Below are 18,197 nucleotides of genomic sequence, written 5' to 3'. Positions count from 1 at the left end.
CTTGCTTTGTTGTTTTATTTGACTTTGCCTCGTTTTTGCACTTATTACTGTATCTGCATGTTTATCTAGCTAAGATAGGCCGGATAAATAATTCAGACATGAAAAGAACAGAACCTATGTTTCCGGGGGAATACGGAAGAAGGGGAGGTGGGAGAAAGGAAGTAGGGGGAGGGGAACCAACCCAGGGACAAGGGAACAAGTGAACTAAAATCAATGGAGAGAAGGGTGTAGGATGTCAGTGGGGCTTAATCAAGGACAATGTAGCAGTGAGGAATTACTAAACCTGTATGCTGATATTTATTGCTATTATGGTACTGTTTCTAAAGCCTGTTTCTTATCTCTTTATAGGGTGTGCATGATGCTTGCAAACGAATGGGGGAAAGGAAATTTATTGAGCAAATTTTGGAAGATGAACGTCTTTTTCAGAAGTTCAAAGTAACTGATGAAATAGATATTGTCACAATGAAAGATTATATGAAAGTAAGGAATCTATTTGTTGAAAACAAACAAAAAACTTTCCTAACCTTATCCCCGCCGGCCCCCCACCCCCCAAAAAAGAAAGAAGCATACCTTTAAAAAAACTGGTAGAATATAACATAAAAATGTACCACTTTAAAAATTTAAAGTGGTCAATTCACAATAAGTACATTCACAATCTTGTGTAACTTTTACCACCGTCTAGTTCCAGAACTTTTTCATCACCCCAAAGAGGAGCCCTTGCACTAATTAAGCAACCCTTCTCCAATCTCCCTTCACCCAGACCTGTCAACCACTAATCTTTCTGTTTCGATGGATTTGCCAGTCTGGACATTTCACATAAATGGAATCATACGATATGTGGACTTTTGAGTCAGGTTTCCTTTTTGGTTTTTCAGGGCTCATCCATGTTGTAAGATTTCCTTTATGTTTGATGTGGCATATTGGGTTGTTTCCACCTTTTGGCTATTGTGAATAATGCTGCTATATAACTGTTTTTGTTTGACCAACATTTTAATTATTTTGGATATAGTACTAGAAGTGAAATTGCTGGGTCATATGGTAACTTTATGTTTTAGCATTTTAAGGAGTTGCCAAGTTGTTTTCCACAGCAACTGTATCATTTTACATTCCAGCCCGTAATGTAGAAGGATTCCAATATCTCCACCTCCTCACCAGCGCTTGTTATTAGCTGTCTTTTTTACGATAGCCATCTTAGCGGACGTGACGTCGTAGCTCATCGTGATTTTGATTTGCATTCTGTTCCTAACTAATGGTGCTGAGTATCTTCCCATGTGTTTGTTCCATATCTTCTGTGGAGAACTGCTGAAGTCTTTTTGTCCATTTTTTAAACGGGTTGTGTATATTTTTATTGAATTGTAAGAGTTCTGTGTATATTCTGGATACGAGGTCCTTAATTGGATTTTTTTGCCTTTTTGTTGTGGTGATGGTGGTGAAATCTTCTATAGATTTTAGAGATTAGATCTTTGTTGGATATATCATAGCCAAAACTGTAGATTTTCTTTTTACTATTTTTTTCCTTCTTTTTACTCTTTTGGCCTTTGGATGAGCCTAAATATTTAATTTTTAGGAGATCCTATTTGTCTAGTTCATCATCTGCTATTTGCACATTTTAATTATGTGTGGTATTCTCTTTATGGCACATATTAGGGCCCCAGCATTGTCCCTATTTTTTCTTCCATTATAGCTTTAGACTTGGGGATGGTATAGCTGGAGGGATTACTCTTGTCGTTGGGTGCCCTTTAGTCAGTTCTGACTCATAGTGACCCTATGTACACTGGAACAAAACACCACCCAGTCCTGGGCCATCTTCATAGCTGTTCCTATGTTTAAGCCCATTGTTGCAGCCACTGTGCCTGTCCATCTTGCCAAGAGTCATCCTCTCTTCTTCATTGCCTCTGTATTTTACCAAGGAAGGACAGGGCCAAATCAGAGAGCTTAAACCTGACACCTGAAGACTATTCCTAGCAAACACAGATGTAACTCTTGACTCCGTTTCTTTTCTGAACAATCCTATTATTACTTTCATTTTACAAGTTACGAAATAAACCAAGGGTCCCCAGATTCTAGCCCATGCAATAATTTATTTTCATGACAATTCACTCAGTTGCTTCACTGTGAATCATAAAATTAATGTAGTGTCTCAGAGATTCCCAATTGCCTTTTGTTTCTTTTAGAGCAGGGGTGGAGAACCTTTTTTTCTTCCAAGGGCCATTTGGATATTTATACCATCATTCATGGGTTATACAAAATTGTCAACTTTAGAATTAACCTGCTATATTTGGTCAAACATTTAATTAACTCACCCCTAATGTGATGGCTGGAACTTCCTCTCTTTGGTGAAGTGTGTGGTACTAGCTGGTGTTGATGATTTGCACAGGTCTTATATGTCCCAAGAAGGAGCCCTGACGGTATAATGATTACGTATTGGGCTGCAAACCATAAGGTCAGTGGTTCAAAACCACTAGCTGCTCCCCAGGAAAAAGACAGGATTTTCTACTTCCGTAGAGTTACAGTCTCAGAAACTCATGGGGCAGTTTTGCCATGTCCTATAAGGTTGCTATGAGTTGGCATCAATTCGATGGCAATTAGGTTGATTTGGTTTTATGTGGTCCAAGAGCTGGAACATTTAACCAGGAAATCCATAGAGCTTGGTTGCATGGACAAGTTACTTGCAAGCTGTGGAAAAGGTCAAACAGCTCCCAAGTAGACCTATTTTAAGAGAGATCTGCTAGCTGACATTCTGTGGGCAAGGCACTGTTTTTAGCTCTCTCTACATATTACCACCTTTCATCTTCCAAGCTGGAAATAAGGTGACCCTTTTTACAGATGAGACCAATGAGATTGAATAAGGTTTAAAAACACTGGCCCACTGGAGATCCCCTTGCAGAGGGGTCTCGGGGAGGAGATGAGCCAGACAGGGTGCGATGTAACAATGATGAGAAATACAACTTTCCTCTAGTTCCTAAATGTTTCCTCCCTGCTCCCACTACCGTGACTCGAATTCGATCTTGCAAGTCTGGCTAGACCAGAGGAAGTACACTGGTACAGATAGGAACTGAAAATACAGGGAATCCAGGGCGGATGAGCCCTACAGGACCAGTGGTGTGAGTGGCGAAACAGGGAGGGTAAAGGGAGAATGGGTAGGAAAGAGGGAACCGATTACAAGGAACTGTGTGTGACCTCCTCCCTGGGGGACAGACAACCGAAAAGTGGATGAAGGGAGACGTCGGACAGGGCAAGATATGACAAAATACCCATTTATAAACTATCAAGGGCTCATGCGGGAGGGGGGAGGGGGAGGGAGGGGAAAAATGAGGACCTAATGTCAGGGGTTTAAATGGAGAGAAAATGTTTTGAGAAACGATGTACAAATGCGCTTTACACAATTGATGTGTGTATGGATTGGGAAAACAGTTGTATGAGCCCCTAATAAAATGTTAAAAAAAAAGAAAAGAAGGATTAGGTAGCAGACACCAAAATAAATAAATAAATAAATAAATGAAATAAAAGTGAAGAAAAAAATAAATAAATAAAAAATAAAAACACTGGCCCAAGATAACAGCTAATCAAGGGTAGAGAAAATGGCTGGCATTTCTGAGATGTTTACCCACCATTTGGCTCTACTCTCAGGAAATAACGTACACAGGCAGCCCTCACTGTGCATGGTAGGGCCAACCTCTCACTGTGACCTGTATACACTAAAACCATGCAAAGAGGCCCCAGTATGCACACCAGGGGGAGCTGTAATTGTTTCATGACCTTTGAAAAGTCTTTTCTAGTAACAGTCTTGTTCAAAACTCTCTTAGCCCTGGCGGCGTAATGATAACATTGGGCTACAAAGTGCAAGCTCAGCAGTTCAAAACCACCAGCTGCTCTGCTGGAGAAACAGGGCTTTCTACTCCCGTAACGAGTTACCGTTGTAGAAATCCATGGGCAGTTCTACTCTGTCCTACACAGTTCTCTGTCTGCTCTGTTCTACACAGTCCCTCACTGTGAACCAGTATCAACAGGATGGCAGTGAGTTTGGTTACTGTCTGTTAGAAGTGTGTAGGAAAATGAAAAAAAAAAACACATACATTTTGTACTCTGCAATTTAAAACATTGAGAATGAAAGTGTTTTCTTTGGGGGAAAAAGTCCACGTTGAATTATACATTTAAATCGGTGAATTGTATGACTATGATATGTAGATCTCAATAAAGCTGTCAAGAAACTGATCAAAAGTAGTTTTATATTATACCACAATTTAAAAATCTGCTTAAAAAAACAACAAAAAATTTAAGGGGAGAAATGTACTTTGAACATTGCTTGTTGCCTTCTTGTCATGTAACTGACAATATGAAAACCATCCTCTCTTTGATGCCTTAGTGACACTACTTTTGAAGTTGGGGTCAGCGTCCACTTTATCCTTTATACTTCAAGTGTTGTGAAAAGTCCTTTGAAGTCCCTTAGTGTGAATTTCCTGTTGATTTCTCTCCCTCTGGGACAGCCTCATCTTGTTCCTCACAACCACTTTCCTCAGTTGTGTTGATACATTGACCTTCACCGCCTGGCAGTGCTCTTAAATGACAACCTATTTCTTCTAGAACGCCGTTTAAGTTCCATGTCAATTGCACTTTAGCATTACCACTTTTCATTTATTTGCTGCTCAGTTCCCCCCTTGGTTATCCATGTTGGTAAAATTCTATGTGGGTTTAACCCTGGAAGACAAGGAGGCAACACAGCTACACACTCTGAGGACTGAGCTGGCCAGTCACCAGTCACTGACAGACTTTGAAAGAAGGGAAATGATTTGTCACTCATCTAGAGGTGTCTCTGTTATTTACATAGTCATCGGTGACTGGTGTGCTGGGGACAAAGTTTGTGCTCCATGTAACTAGTCACAGTTAACATACCCTGGTAACTAATTGGACCATGTTGATGCAGAACTAGTATTATTTGACTTTTGTTGTATGCTATGGATTCAGAATCATGGTGACCCAGTAGGGGAGAGTGGAACTGCCCCATAGGGTTTCCGAGGCTGTAAATATTTATGGAAGGAGCCCTGGGTGGCAGAGTGGGCTACAAATTGGGCTGCTAACCGCAAGATCAGCAGTTCAAATCTACCAGCCACTCCTCCAGAGAATGAAGAGACTTTCTGCTCCTATAAAGATTTACAGCCTTGAAAACCCAAAGGAGCAGTGTCCTGTAGGGTCACTATGAGTTGGAATCGACTCGAAGGCAGTAGGTTTGGTTTCATTTGAACATTTTTACAGGCGTAGATCGCCAGGTCTTTTCTCCACAAAGCTGCCAAGTGGGTTGGAGCTGCCAACTTTTCCGTTAGCAGCCAGGCACTTAACTATTGCACCACTAAGGCACCTTCACTTAGTTGACTAAATGATAGTAACTGAAATTTGTGCGTGCCAAAATAGTACAATGCAATGACTGCCTCTGTGTGTATGCATTACACCTTAAATGCATAGCGCTTAATTACTAGTTTGTAGGATCTCCTGCTCTGTTCCTATCTCTTCAGTGACCATGTACAACGTTGCATTGGTTACAGAGATTTGTATTTTTAAAATTCCTAACTTGATACCCTTTTACATTGGGTAAAAGAAGTGAGATGTCTACCGATATTGCAAATAAAAGTACTGACATGCGCCACTTAACACCAGAGATGAACGCATGGTTTCTTCAAAAAGCAAAAAGGAAAACTCTTGTGCAAATAAATGCCCTATCCACCCAAGCATGTCACAGACAAATACTGCCAGGTACACTGAATACATAAATATAATCATTAATATTCAGACTCATGCTGAGCTTAAAGTATCTCACTTATATTTCCCATAAAAAATGTGTGTGCATGAAATGAATAGTGAGGGTGGAATGATGTCCTCGATACTGTGGGACATTCAAAGGCAGGGAGGAAGGGAGCCACAGCATGCACAGATGCCAAAAGCATTGTCTGGTCGGCAGTAAGTCATAGAAGAGAAAGGGGAAACGGGTCTGCTCTGTAAACCTTCACTCAATTCTCAATAAAAAGTTGAAAGTAAATTCAGTTCAGAGATGGGGCCACAGAATGCTTTGGGGTTTCAGTGACATTGGAGTAGAACCTTGGAAAAGGTGCCCAGGAAACATTTCAGAGCACCCACAGACCAACCTTCTTAATTTTTTGTTTTCATACAGTATAGCAGTCTAATGGATGAGACTCCTGCATATGCTGGGGGCCGAAATAACTACTGGAGAAGATTAAACCTGGACAACTTTCCCAGGACAACGATGATGTACGACATCATTGCTTACGCGGAGTCTGGGACCGTCTCAGCCCGCCTACAAAAAGAATGGAAGTATTTATCACAGCGACCCAAAACAAAAGAGATGCTTCAGCAGCAGCTGCAGATGGTATCTAAAGTTAGGTAAAAGTGATCCTTCATCAAGGTTGCGTGGCTTGGGGTAGTTTTTCAGTTCACCTTCTGCCAAATAGCTCACCAGAGCTAACAAGGCAGATGGGGAAAATTGGCTGCTCAAAACATATGTAATTCAGTCAATAGAGCACTAGCAGAAGCAACAGTGGATACCTGGGGAGGTGATTTAGACCACCAGGCAGACAGCATAGGAAGGCTGAAGGCTGCCACAAGATTGGGAAAATACGCAGAGATACTAACAACTCTTTCACTTGTGCTGGTTGTGGGTGCTGAGACCATGCAGGCAGGAGTGGAACCCGAGGTCAGTGTGGTTGCCTTGTAAGGTGAACAGGAGAGGCAATGCTAGTACCCAGAGCCACAGGTCACTCAAAGCTGGGGGAATGCCATTAGGTTGAGATGAGGAAGAGTGGAGTTTATGCTCCGAGTGTAGTTGCTAGTTTTCAGTTTCATAAAAACAACCCAAAGGACTCCATTGCCTATAGAGCAGAGGGCTGGCTTTTTCCTTTTCTGCCCATTGTTACAATTCTGCCCTTGCTAGTCTCGCTCCCCTTGCCTAGGATAAATTGCATGTGAATTACACAGACATCATTCCCTTCTTTACCTGTAGCATGTGCGCCAATTCACATGACAGAAACCGAACACAGCAAAACCTCGTATTCTGATCTGAAACAACATGGACCAAGAATGGCCTCTCCAATTTTATTCTTTTTTGTCCCCCTTCACCAAGTCTCGCCTAGTCCTTCTGATTTACAAAGGAAAGCTTTCCCTCTTAAGAAAGATAGAGAAACTAAAGAGATCTCTGGGTAATCTAATTTCATGCACTCACATCAAATAAAATATGCTCCTTTATTTTGTCCAAGAAGAGGACACCAGTGGTCCCAGTGTCAAACACACACACTGCGTTTTCCCCCACGGATAGAGATGAGTACTGCTGACCCAATACCATCATTTAGCTCATTTATTTTATGATCAGGGTTATACATTTACCAGACAGATGGTCTGGTTAGGGTACAATCTGACATCATGAAATAGCCTCTCTCTAACTTGTCCATGTAAAAACCAAATCTGTAACTTGACCCTCTGCCCACCAAGGTCAAATGAGTGATGTCATGCCCTCTGCCACCATCTCTAACCCCAGGCTCACTACTATTTGGATTCATGCTACTGATTATCCAAGAATGAGTCACTCAAGAGCCAACTGAGTAGCCAGATTCGAAATCAATTAACAAGGAAAAAAATACTTTCATAAAGGCTTCTTTGAATCCAGTCTTAGTTTGGAGATGTCCCCAAAGCCAACCCGAGGACAAGGATTTGAGTGTTTATTTGGGAGGTAATCCCGGGAAACACTGATGAGAGTGGGGGGTGGAGAAGTAAAACCGGGAAGGGAAAGCGGCCAGAACAGGGTGTGTTGTCACATTTCCCACTGTGAGTAACTGGAGCTTAATCCTTCCCAGGAATGCCAGCACCAGTGTGGAACATGCAACTCAAGAGTTATCCCACAAGGGAGTAAGGGAGTTGGAGTATTTTTACACCAACACCCAGCCATCATTGGTTAAAAAGCTGCTTAGGCAGACAGACAGACATTCTCAGGCACTTTGAGCCTTCTCTGCACAGGGGCTCTTGTTTTCAAAGAAAGCTGGCAGGCTGAGTGGTGCAGATGCTGGCAGCTGGAAGGTGGGCCTATGGGCATTACACTGGTAAGGCCAAGAGGACGTGGGCATAGTGCCAACTGTGTCTGATCCCAACAGTGATTTTAAAAACCAACAATATCAGCTTAGTTTTTGTGTTTTCAGCTAATATGAAATTTAAACACTTAGCCTATGGTGTAAAAAGCAGAAAGATTCAAATAGCTACTCTACAATATTTTTTCCAGGAAAGCAGACTTTAAATTGACAGCAGGTTTGATCATAGTCATCATCATCATCATCATCATCATCATCATCACTGTTGTCAACATTCTCCTTTCCTGAGAAGAAGATAAAGAACTATACTAAGTAGTTCAAGCAGAAATAGCTTTGGCCTCAAAGCTGTTTGGTTTTTTTAAAAATCGTTTTATTAGGGGCTCATATGACTCTTATCACAATCCATACATACATCAATTGTGTAAAGCACATTTGTACATTCATTGCCCTTATCATTCTCAAAACACCTGCTCTCCACCTAAGCCCCTGGCATCAGGTCCTCATTTTCCCCCTCCCTCCCCCCTCCTCCCTCCCTCATGAGCCCTTGATAATTTATAAATTGTTTATTTTGTCATATCCTGCCCTGCCCGACGTCTCCCCTCACCCACTTTTCTGTTGTCCGTCCCCCAGGGAGGAGGTCACATATAGATCCTTGTAGTCGGTTCCCTCTTTCCAACCCATTCTTCCTCCACCCTCCCAGTATTGCCACTCACACCACTGTTCCTGAAGGGATCATCCGCCCTGGATTCCCTGTGTTTCCAGTTCCTATCTGTACCAGTGTACATCCTCTGGTCTAGCCAGACTTGCAAGGTAGAATTCATATCATGATAGTAGGGGGAGGGAGGAAGCGTTTAGGAACTAGAAGAAAGCTGTATTTTTCATCGTTGCTACATCACACCCTGTCTGGCTCGTCTCCTCCCCGAGAACCCTCTCCAAGGGGATCTCCAGTGGCCTACAAATGGGCTTTGGGTCTCCTCCACTCCACACTCCCCCCCCTCATTCACTATGGTAAGATTTTTGTTCGTGATCGCACAGGCTGTTGTGCTTCTTCCATGTTGCATTTGTACTTCTGAGCTAGTTGGCCGCTTGTTTATCTTCAAGCCTTTAAGACCCCAGACGCTATATCTTTTGATAGCCGGGCACCATCAGCTTGCTTCACCACATTTGCTTACGCACACATTAGTCTTCAGCGATCATTTCAGGAAGGTGGGAACACATGATATGATTTTTTTGTTCTTTGATGCCTGATATTTGATCCCTTCGATACCTTGTGGTCACGCAGTCTGGGTGCTTCTTCCATGTATGGCCTCAAAGCTTTAAGTGCATTATCAGTCCAAGTACTGAGGCCTGTTACACAAGGGGGCTTCAAAAAGTTCATGGACAATATTGTTACCTTTCACTTCATTTTCCATGAAATTTTAGAAGCCCATTCATACATTTATGCAAGCATGCTTGAATAAAATATGGAATTTGCCTTGCCTTTAATTTTTCTTTTATGTGATTTTTTTTTCTGCCTCTAATGTAAAAATTTCCTAGGTCCCCTTCACCTTCCTTAATCATCACTCCTTTGTATCGGCCATATAAAAAGCCAACTGAAATGAAACATCTGGGTCGTCGATCTAAAACAGCTCAAATGAAAGTTGAAAAAATGAGAAAAGCTTATACAAAAGAAAAAGATGCTCCTCCAGTGACCGTAAGTTTTACTTGTACTGAATTTATTGGTTTAGAAAATATTCAAACTGCCAATCAGTACAACTGCTGAGCAACCTAACTTTCCTAATCTACAAGTTTACAGTGTAGTATATATCTTGGAAGGAGCACTGGTGACGTAGTGGTTATGCTGTGATCTGCAAAGGTAACAGTTCGAAACCACCAGCAGCTCCTCAGGAGAAAGACGAGGCTGTACTCTTATAAACAGTTACATCACATGGAAACAGGAAACAGGAAACTCACATGGGCAGTTCTACCCTGTTCTTTGGGGTCGCTATGACTTGACATCGGCTTGATGGCAGTGAGTTTTTGTTTGGCTTTTATACACCTTGGATGGGTTCAAACTATTTTCACCTTGATCTAATACAAGAAAAAAATTGTAACAGATTAGTTGGCTCTCTTGATAGACACCAGCTATTTTAGCACCACGTCAGCATGAGTTAACAAAAAACAAAACAACATTGTCTCTTTGTGTGGACACTTAATTCTGCACATCTCTGGTGATGCTTTTCTCAAAGGGAAGTGGAAATTAAACACGATACCATGTCAGCAGGAGAAAGATGGGCTGTTCGCTCTGGTGAAGGTTTTGTCTTGGAAACCTTACGGAACAGTTAGTTCTCTGTCCTTTAGGGGCACCAGCAATTGGAATTGATTAGAAGGCAGTGGGTTTGTGTATAGTAAGGGGGGAAGGGGTGTCAAAAAGTATTGCTATATACTCAAAGAAACCTTCATTAAACAAAAATAGCAAAATGTGAAGCTGCTGTTTGTCGACCTAACCTCTACCTAGGTCTGTACACTTCAGAAGGCTACATTTCCATCTCTCTGCCCCTTCCCTGAAGAGCTCTACGCTAGTCTCTACATCAGGGGTGCTCAATACGTCAATCTCAACTGTAGTGTGGGTAGATTGCATGGCATTAAAAAATAGGCATAAGCCTATCATCAATCCCGTCACTTAATTGATATGCAGCACAGCCAATCAGCTACGATCTTAGGTGTCAAATGCATGCACAAACAACTGCGCTAAGTGCAGCAAAACTGACAAGCTAAGTTAAGGCCAATTTTTAGGCGTTGGTTTTTTCTCTTAAACGTGAGAAAGGGTATTCAAATGAGTGGGGGAGCTGGACCAAGTAAGAAGACAAACACGTTTCACTCTCATACAGAATGGGAGATTCTGACACTACAAGCCGACATTCACCTCAAGTCCAGAGCACATGAACAGTTCTGAACTTACTCGCAGAGGGAAAGTACCAAACATGAGAAAATGTGCTACCTCCTTGACTGCATTATTTGGCTCCACTTATTGATGTGAGTCAGCCTTTTCCCACATAAAGATCATTAAGTCCAAGTACCGTTCCACCAGGACTGATGATCATTTGGAAGTGTGCTTGAGGCTGGGGGGGTCACCAGCTACTGTCCGGACTATGCATCCCTGGCTCATTCCATTCCATGCAAGTCATCAGAGTAAACTCAGGTCATGACAAAAAATGTACATAGTTAATTGTGTTGTGCAATATGGACTCATGCAGTTATGAGTATGTACATAACCAAATTGTACATATAAAGAATTCTCAATGCAGTTGTGAATAAATGTAATAAATAAAAATAAATGTTTTGCATTTTTGTAGTTGTTAGATCATTTTGATTTGATCATTTTATAAGTAGCTCGCATGCTGGAAAAGTGTGAGCACCCCTGCTCTACACCAACCGTGTCAAAATGGCAGTTGAGTGTCTCTGAGGGAGGGCCTCAACTTACGCTCCTTGCCAATGTTCTTTGAGTTTGGAGAACAAAACTCTGAAGGGGCAAGATGAGAGCTGTCAGGCGGTTGGGATAGGGTTTCTTGTAGGGTAGCACTGTCCTCTGAGAATGAGCAGGTAAGTGCATTGTCATGATCGGGAAACATTCCCTAACACCATTTTCCTGGCCTTTTCCTTGCCAGTGCAATTCTCCAATTTCTGAAAATGTTTTCCTAAGAAGGTCCCACGATTGTCCTGTGTCCTTGGAGAACAACAGTCTCCATAGCCTAAGCTGCTCTCTGGACCTTGCTGGGAACTGGCCCCGCAGATCCCCTCTGAAGCCACTGCTTCCATCAGACCTTTTTTTTTTTTTGAAGGCACTCGAAGGAGACAAAGACAAGTGTATTACTGTGAGAACGTGTTTGCAGCCACCCACGGATCGCAGAGACATGTTTACGTCTTGTTTGTAGTAAACCTGTGCATGTAGAAACTGGAATGCTGGGATTGCAATACGTTTTGACTAAATCCCTGTATTTTTCTGCAATGTAGAAATAATCACAATGGCGTGTATCCGTGTCTCATATATCTGTATCGCACCACCATTGATGCTGACACATAGTGACCTTGTCATAGCAACTAGCACACGTTTTTCACTCCTGTTTGTAATTCTACTTAGGAGCTGAAACTGGACCCACGACGTATCAAGAAAATGGAGGTGGTTGCCATCACGCCGACTCTTAACCTTGTGAGATACCTGGAAGCCCCATCCAATGAGGAATGTGGAAAAGACAAAGGGGAATTATACACCTGGTCTGAAGATTTATAATCTGCTTACTCCCCATCCTCTTAAGGTGTGGCTCATTGACAGGACCAAACTGCTATTTAACAATCTACTTATCTGTTTACAAAAGACCAGGAAATCAAATCTAAACAAGCCCCCAGTACAATGTCATCATCAAATATGTAACCTGTTTTGAAGACTTTTCTGTATTGACCCTCAGTACAGATCTCTTTTGCCGGCAGTGTTCTCATCTGAATAAATGTTTTCAATGCCATGTCCTTGAACTAGCTGTGTTCCATTTTGTTCTAGAAATGACGAGTAAATCAGTCCCCGGAAATTTGATTCCGTTTTCCTCTTCTTTCATTTAAAAAAATCTGAAGAGGACATGCACAGCATAAATATTAGAATTCACAGAATAAAAGGTGGCTCTTCAGTCGGCCTCCAGTGTCTGTTTTTTCAATCGCATGTTGTTTTTAGAGAACAGCTTGTGAATGACCTTTTTGGAATCATAATAAAAATAATAATGTGCTTGCTGCTACAGTAGGAACAGCTTGTGAATGACCTGTTCGGAATTATAATAAAAATACTAATGAATCTGTTACTGCAGTGAGAATAACAGCGCATGCCTAATCATTATGGAGCTTAGCAAGCACCTGGGGCAGAATGAGGCCCCTGGCTGAATGTCATACTCTGGGTCCTTTTTCAGGTATCAAGACTGTTTGCGATAATAGTCATCAGTGCCACTTTGGACTGATAAATTCTCATTCCTGATACAGCACTAACGATTGGGGGGGGTGTATGTGTGTGTGTGCACACGCGCACGCGCACGCATGTGCTAAGCTGTTGGACTATATCAAACCTTACCAGAGGCTGTGATAATTAAACCAAATGCAAGTATTTATTGAACTTTAAAAATACAATCTTCCATTTGGGTTAACATTTTGTAAACACTATAGCCTGATTGCCGACTTAATTCCATCAAAGAAGCCTATAAAAAATCTCATCTATTGCTAAAATATTCTCTTCAATGATAAAGAATATTTGGGTAGATGTGTACGATTCCCACTAGACTGTGTTTTGCAGAAATGTGTACTCTTTAATATTAATATGTCCTCATTTGACATCCAACAGGACAGATTTTAATCTCATCCTTTTCAGAGCTTGCCCTAGTTGAATATAAAAGCACATATGTCTCTTCCTGAGGCACAAATATTCATCTATTAAACTGGGAAGCAGTCCTTCATTCAATCAAATGCAAATCAAACTCAGTCCACCCAAAGTACGCACAGTAGAAAAGCTAAGTAACATCTCAGGTAGGAGGATGGAGGAACAGGATGAAGGAAGGGAACTTTCTTTACTTTTAAGAGTACCCACATACTTTATTAGTTTTAATCCAACATAGCACCTACCTACAAGGGAGACACAACTGTGCTGTTATTTTCGTTAGTATGTACCAAAGAAATGGCATCATTAGACAGGGGTAATGGATGCTATGGTACACCTAGTATCTGCTGCCACACAACTCTTCTATGGGTTCTTTCGCCCACCCACCCACCCCTGGGGCGTGAAAAGTTTTTTTTGAAAGCAAGTTTACTTTTCTTTTTATAATTTTATTGGAGACTCTTACAGGGCTTACAATAATTCATACATCAATTGGGTTTTCTTGGATCATTTTATTGGGGGCTCGTATAACTCAACACAATCCATACATCCATCCATTGTGTGTCAAGCACATTTGTACATTTGTTGTCCTCATCATTCTCAAAACATTTGCTTTCTACTTGAACCCTTGGTGTCACTCCTCATTTTTCCCCTCTATCCCTGCTACCCCCTTCCTCATGAACCCTTGATAATTTATAAATTATTATTATTTTGTCATGTCTTACACTGTCTGACGCCTCCCTTCACCCACTTTTATGTTGTCCTTCCCCTAGCGAGGAGGTTATATATAGGTTCTTGTAATCGGTTCCCCCTTTCCACCGTCCCCTCCCTCCACCCTCCTGGTATCGCCACTCTCACCACTGATCCTGAAGGGATCATCTGTCCTGGATTCCCTGTGTTTCCAGTTCCTATCTGTACCAGTGTATGTCCTCTGGTCCAGCCAGATTTGTAGGTAGAATTGTGATCATGATAGTGGGGGGGGACTAGAATCCATACATCAATTGTATCAATCACATGTGTGCATATGTTGCTATCTTAATTTCAAAGCATTTCCTTTCTACTTGAGCCCTTGGTATCAGCTACTCATTTTTTCTTCTCCCTCTCCCATCCTCTCACCCTCGTGAACCCTTGATAAATTATAAATTATGTATTGTTATTTTTCATATTTTACACTGTCCGCTGTCTCCCTTCACTCACATATCTGTTGTTCATTCCCCTGGAGGCATGGTGTTTATATGTTGATCATTGTGATCAGATCCTCTCTATAGATTCTTTTAACTGACATTGAATAATGTAACCACATCACTAAAAATCCTTAAATAAATGAAATTACCATATATACTCGAGTATAAGCCGACCCGAATATCAGCTGAGGCACCTAATTTTACGACAAAAAACCACATTAAAAATGTGCTGAACAATGATCTACATATAACCCCTCCCTGGGGGGTGGGCAACAGAAAAGTGGGTGAAGGGAGACGTCGGACAGTGTAAGACATGACAAAATAATAATAATTTATAAATTATCAAGAGTTTGTGAGGGAAGGAGGGGTGGGGAGGGAAGGGGAAAAATGAGGAGCTGATACCAAGGGCTCAAGTAGAAAGAAAATGTTTGAGAATGATGATGGCAACAAATATACAAAGGTGCTTGACACATTGGATAGATGGATGGATTGTGATAAGAGCTATACGAGCCCCCAATAAAATGAATTTTAAGAAGAAAAAATGTGCTGAAAAAGTCAGCTTATACACGAGTATATACAGTATGCATATTCCCATTTTAACAACAGTTTTCATTTTCTCATACCATTCCTATCTGTCTAAACACATGCATGTTTTTCACATGTTGTTGTTAGGTGTTGTCGAGTTAGTTCCAACTCTATATGTACATCATAACAAAACACTGCACCATCCCCACATTAGTGATGTGTGAGCCCATTGTTGTAGTCACAGCGTCAATCCATCTCATGAAGGTCTTCCCCTTTTTCACTGCCCTTCTACTTCAGCAAGCATGAAGTCCTTTTCCAACGACTGGTCTCTCTTGATAAGGAACTTTCATATTCTTTGCCAGCACCATAATTTTTCACATAGTTAGAATCATATTCCATATAGATTGAAATGTTCACTTCATATTGGAGCTTAAGCATAGTCCATTGAAAATTAATTTTTGTGCACAACTTGAATGTGCTCTGTCACAGAATCGCACATGTAGAAACTTGAATCAGTGTCTGTTGTGTATGTTCTCAACAGAACAACAACAAGAAATTAACAGAAATTATATTTTATCAATTCTGTTGTGGTAAAACAAGTATAATCAGATTTGTTATCTTAACCATTTTAAGTATACAATTTAGTGGCATTAATTGCATTCACAGTGCTGTACAACCATCACCACTATCCATTTCCAGAACCTCTTATCACCCCATAGAGAAACTCAGTATCCATTAAGCATGAACTGTCCATTTTCACTGCTCTCCAACCCCTGGGAGCCACTCATTTAATTTTGTCTCTTTGCTTTTATCTATTCTAGATATTTCCTATCTCTTGGGCAATACGATATTTGCTCTTTTGTGTCTGGCATTTTGCTTAGCATAATGTTTTAAAGTTCATCCATGGCAGAATCTTTATTCATGTCATGTGATGGCTGCATAATATTCTATTGTATGTATATACAACATTTTGTCTAGGTTGATGGACATCTGGGGTTTGTTGTTTGTTTTCACCTTCTACCTACTGTAAATGATGCTGCGATGAACAATGGAGTACAAGTAACTTCTTGAATCCCTGCTTTCAAGCCTTCCAGGTATATACCTAGGAGTGGAATTACTAGGTCACAGTATCAAAACCCCACAGGGGCAGTTCTGCCCTGTCTTACAGGGACAGGGTCACTGTGAGTCAGCATCGACACCATGGCAATGAGTTTGGTTTGGGCATGATGATTCTGTTTAACTTTTTGATGAACCAAGATCATCCTTTTGAATGACCACATGATAGCGCATTGGGTTGATAAAGCACAGTTTGTTTGATTGGGTTTATATTATTGGATTTTAGTGTTTCTCATTTTTTTCCGCCACTGTAGATAATTACTATCAGCGTAAACATCTCCATACACAGTCTTCTTTTCTTTGGTTATCTTTCTGTTACTGATTTTTTTCAGTTGATTGCCCTGGAATCAGAGACCAGGATCTACGTGGTGCTGATTCTTTAACACTTGTTGAGAGCTGTGTTATAGTCAAGTACATGCCCATTTTTAATAAATATTTGTTTCATGCATAAGACAAATGTGCATTCCCTATCGTTAACTACCAGGTTCTATACAAGCCCTGTGAATCAAACTTGTTAGTTGTATTGTGTACATTTTCAATATGGAATAAATCCAGAGGTTGTTTGACTTATTACTGAGAAAAGTATGAGTCTCCTAATTCTGCTGGTTTTTGCTTTGTGTTATTTAAAGATGTTACTAAAACCTAAAACCAAACTCACTGCCTTCAAGTCAACTCCAACTTTGAGCAGGTGACCCTATAAGGATAGAGTGGAAGTGCTCCCTCAGGTTTCCCAGGCTGTCAGTCTTTAGGGAAGCTTCTGCCTGCTCTCGCTCCCCTGGAACAGCTGGTAGATTCTAACAGCTGACGCGTCAGCTAGCAGTCCAACATTTAACCCACCGTGCCACCAGAGCTCTTTGAAGATATTATTAGGTACATATATAATTGCATAATTGGTATGTCTTCCAGATGAATTAAATCCTCTTATCTTTATTCCTAATAATGCAGTTTGCTTTGAACTACTTTGTGCACTAGTAACATAACTCATCTAGCTTTTGTCTCATTAGTGTTTGCCTCACATATCTTTTTCTGTTCTTTTTATTTTCAACCTTTTATGTATTAGATGTTCACTCATTCCTTTGCCTCTTCCTGGGAACACAGGATTAGATTTCCAGCTTTTCTTATAGTTACATTGGTTAGGACCACATGTACTGAGTTACGGTTTTCTCTAAAATATAGCAAACACCTGGATTTGTTCTTGTTGTGTTTTGCTCCAGTTTGAGGCTATTTTTCTTTTAACTGATGAGTTTAATCCATTTACATTTCCTTGTCATCTTAATTGTTGATATACTTAGAATTATTATGACTATTTTATTTTGTGCTACTTGTCCTGATTTTTCTATATTTCCCCCCTTCCCAGTTTTCTTCCAAACTCTTCTTGTGGGTTCACTTCTTGTCCTCCAATGTCTTAGAAGACATTATTAAAGTATCAGTACGTGTACTTTCATCCCTCTGTGGTGTAAGTCGTTTATGCTGGACTACTAACCTAATAGGAGCTTTGGTGATGTCATGATAATGCATTGGGCCACTGACTGCAAGGTCAGCAGTTCAAAATCACCAGCCGCTCCTTGGTTAAAAGATGAGACTTGCTGCTTTCGTAAAGAGTGAACGTCTCAGAAACTCTCAGGGAGCAGTTCTACCCTGTTCTATAGGACAGCGCTGCGGGTCAGAATCCAATCAATAACAGGGAGTGACTGATCTAAAGATTGGCACTTTTAGCCCACCCACTGGTGGTGCCACAAGGGGAATGCCTGGCAATGTACATCTGTAAAGATTACAGCCAAAGGGAGACAATGGAAAGTGTAAGATATGAAATAATAATAATATATAACTGATCAAGGATTCACGAGGGTGGGAGGGGAAGGGAGGGAGGAGAAAAAAGAGGAGCTTATACCAAGAGCTCAA

At 41.0% G+C, this 18,197-nt stretch overlaps 1 protein-coding gene across 3 annotated transcripts in view; it reads left to right on the top strand.

Annotated features, from left to right (window-relative positions):
- The window catches only part of CUNHXorf58 (chromosome unknown CXorf58 homolog), a 39,823-nt gene extending 23,590 nt beyond the window's left edge, over positions 1-16,233 (top strand). The window contains exons 7-11 of one of the 3 annotated variants that reach the window (XM_045290747.1): positions 349-480; positions 6,164-6,393; positions 9,621-9,777; positions 12,205-12,379; positions 16,158-16,233. In XM_045290747.1, coding sequence (XP_045146682.1) covers positions 349-480; positions 6,164-6,393; positions 9,621-9,777; positions 12,205-12,354 — 669 coding nt within the window. In that variant the 3' untranslated portion in view covers positions 12,355-12,379; positions 16,158-16,233. Of the gene's footprint in view, positions 1-348; positions 481-6,163; positions 6,394-9,620; positions 9,778-12,204; positions 12,584-16,157 lie in introns of those variants that run through there. The other 2 variants (XM_045290746.1, XM_045290748.1) reach the window with 2 other exon arrangements.
- Positions 16,234-18,197: the final 1,964 nt, after the last annotated feature.

This window comes from Echinops telfairi, unplaced genomic scaffold, assembly GCF_000313985.2.
Source record: "Echinops telfairi isolate 266 unplaced genomic scaffold, ASM31398v2 ScPeMD7_53;HRSCAF=182, whole genome shotgun sequence".
Lineage (NCBI taxonomy): Eukaryota > Metazoa > Chordata > Mammalia > Afrosoricida > Tenrecidae > Echinops > Echinops telfairi.
Note: the sequence above shows the minus strand (reverse complement) of the source record. Positions and strands in the feature narration are given on the sequence as shown.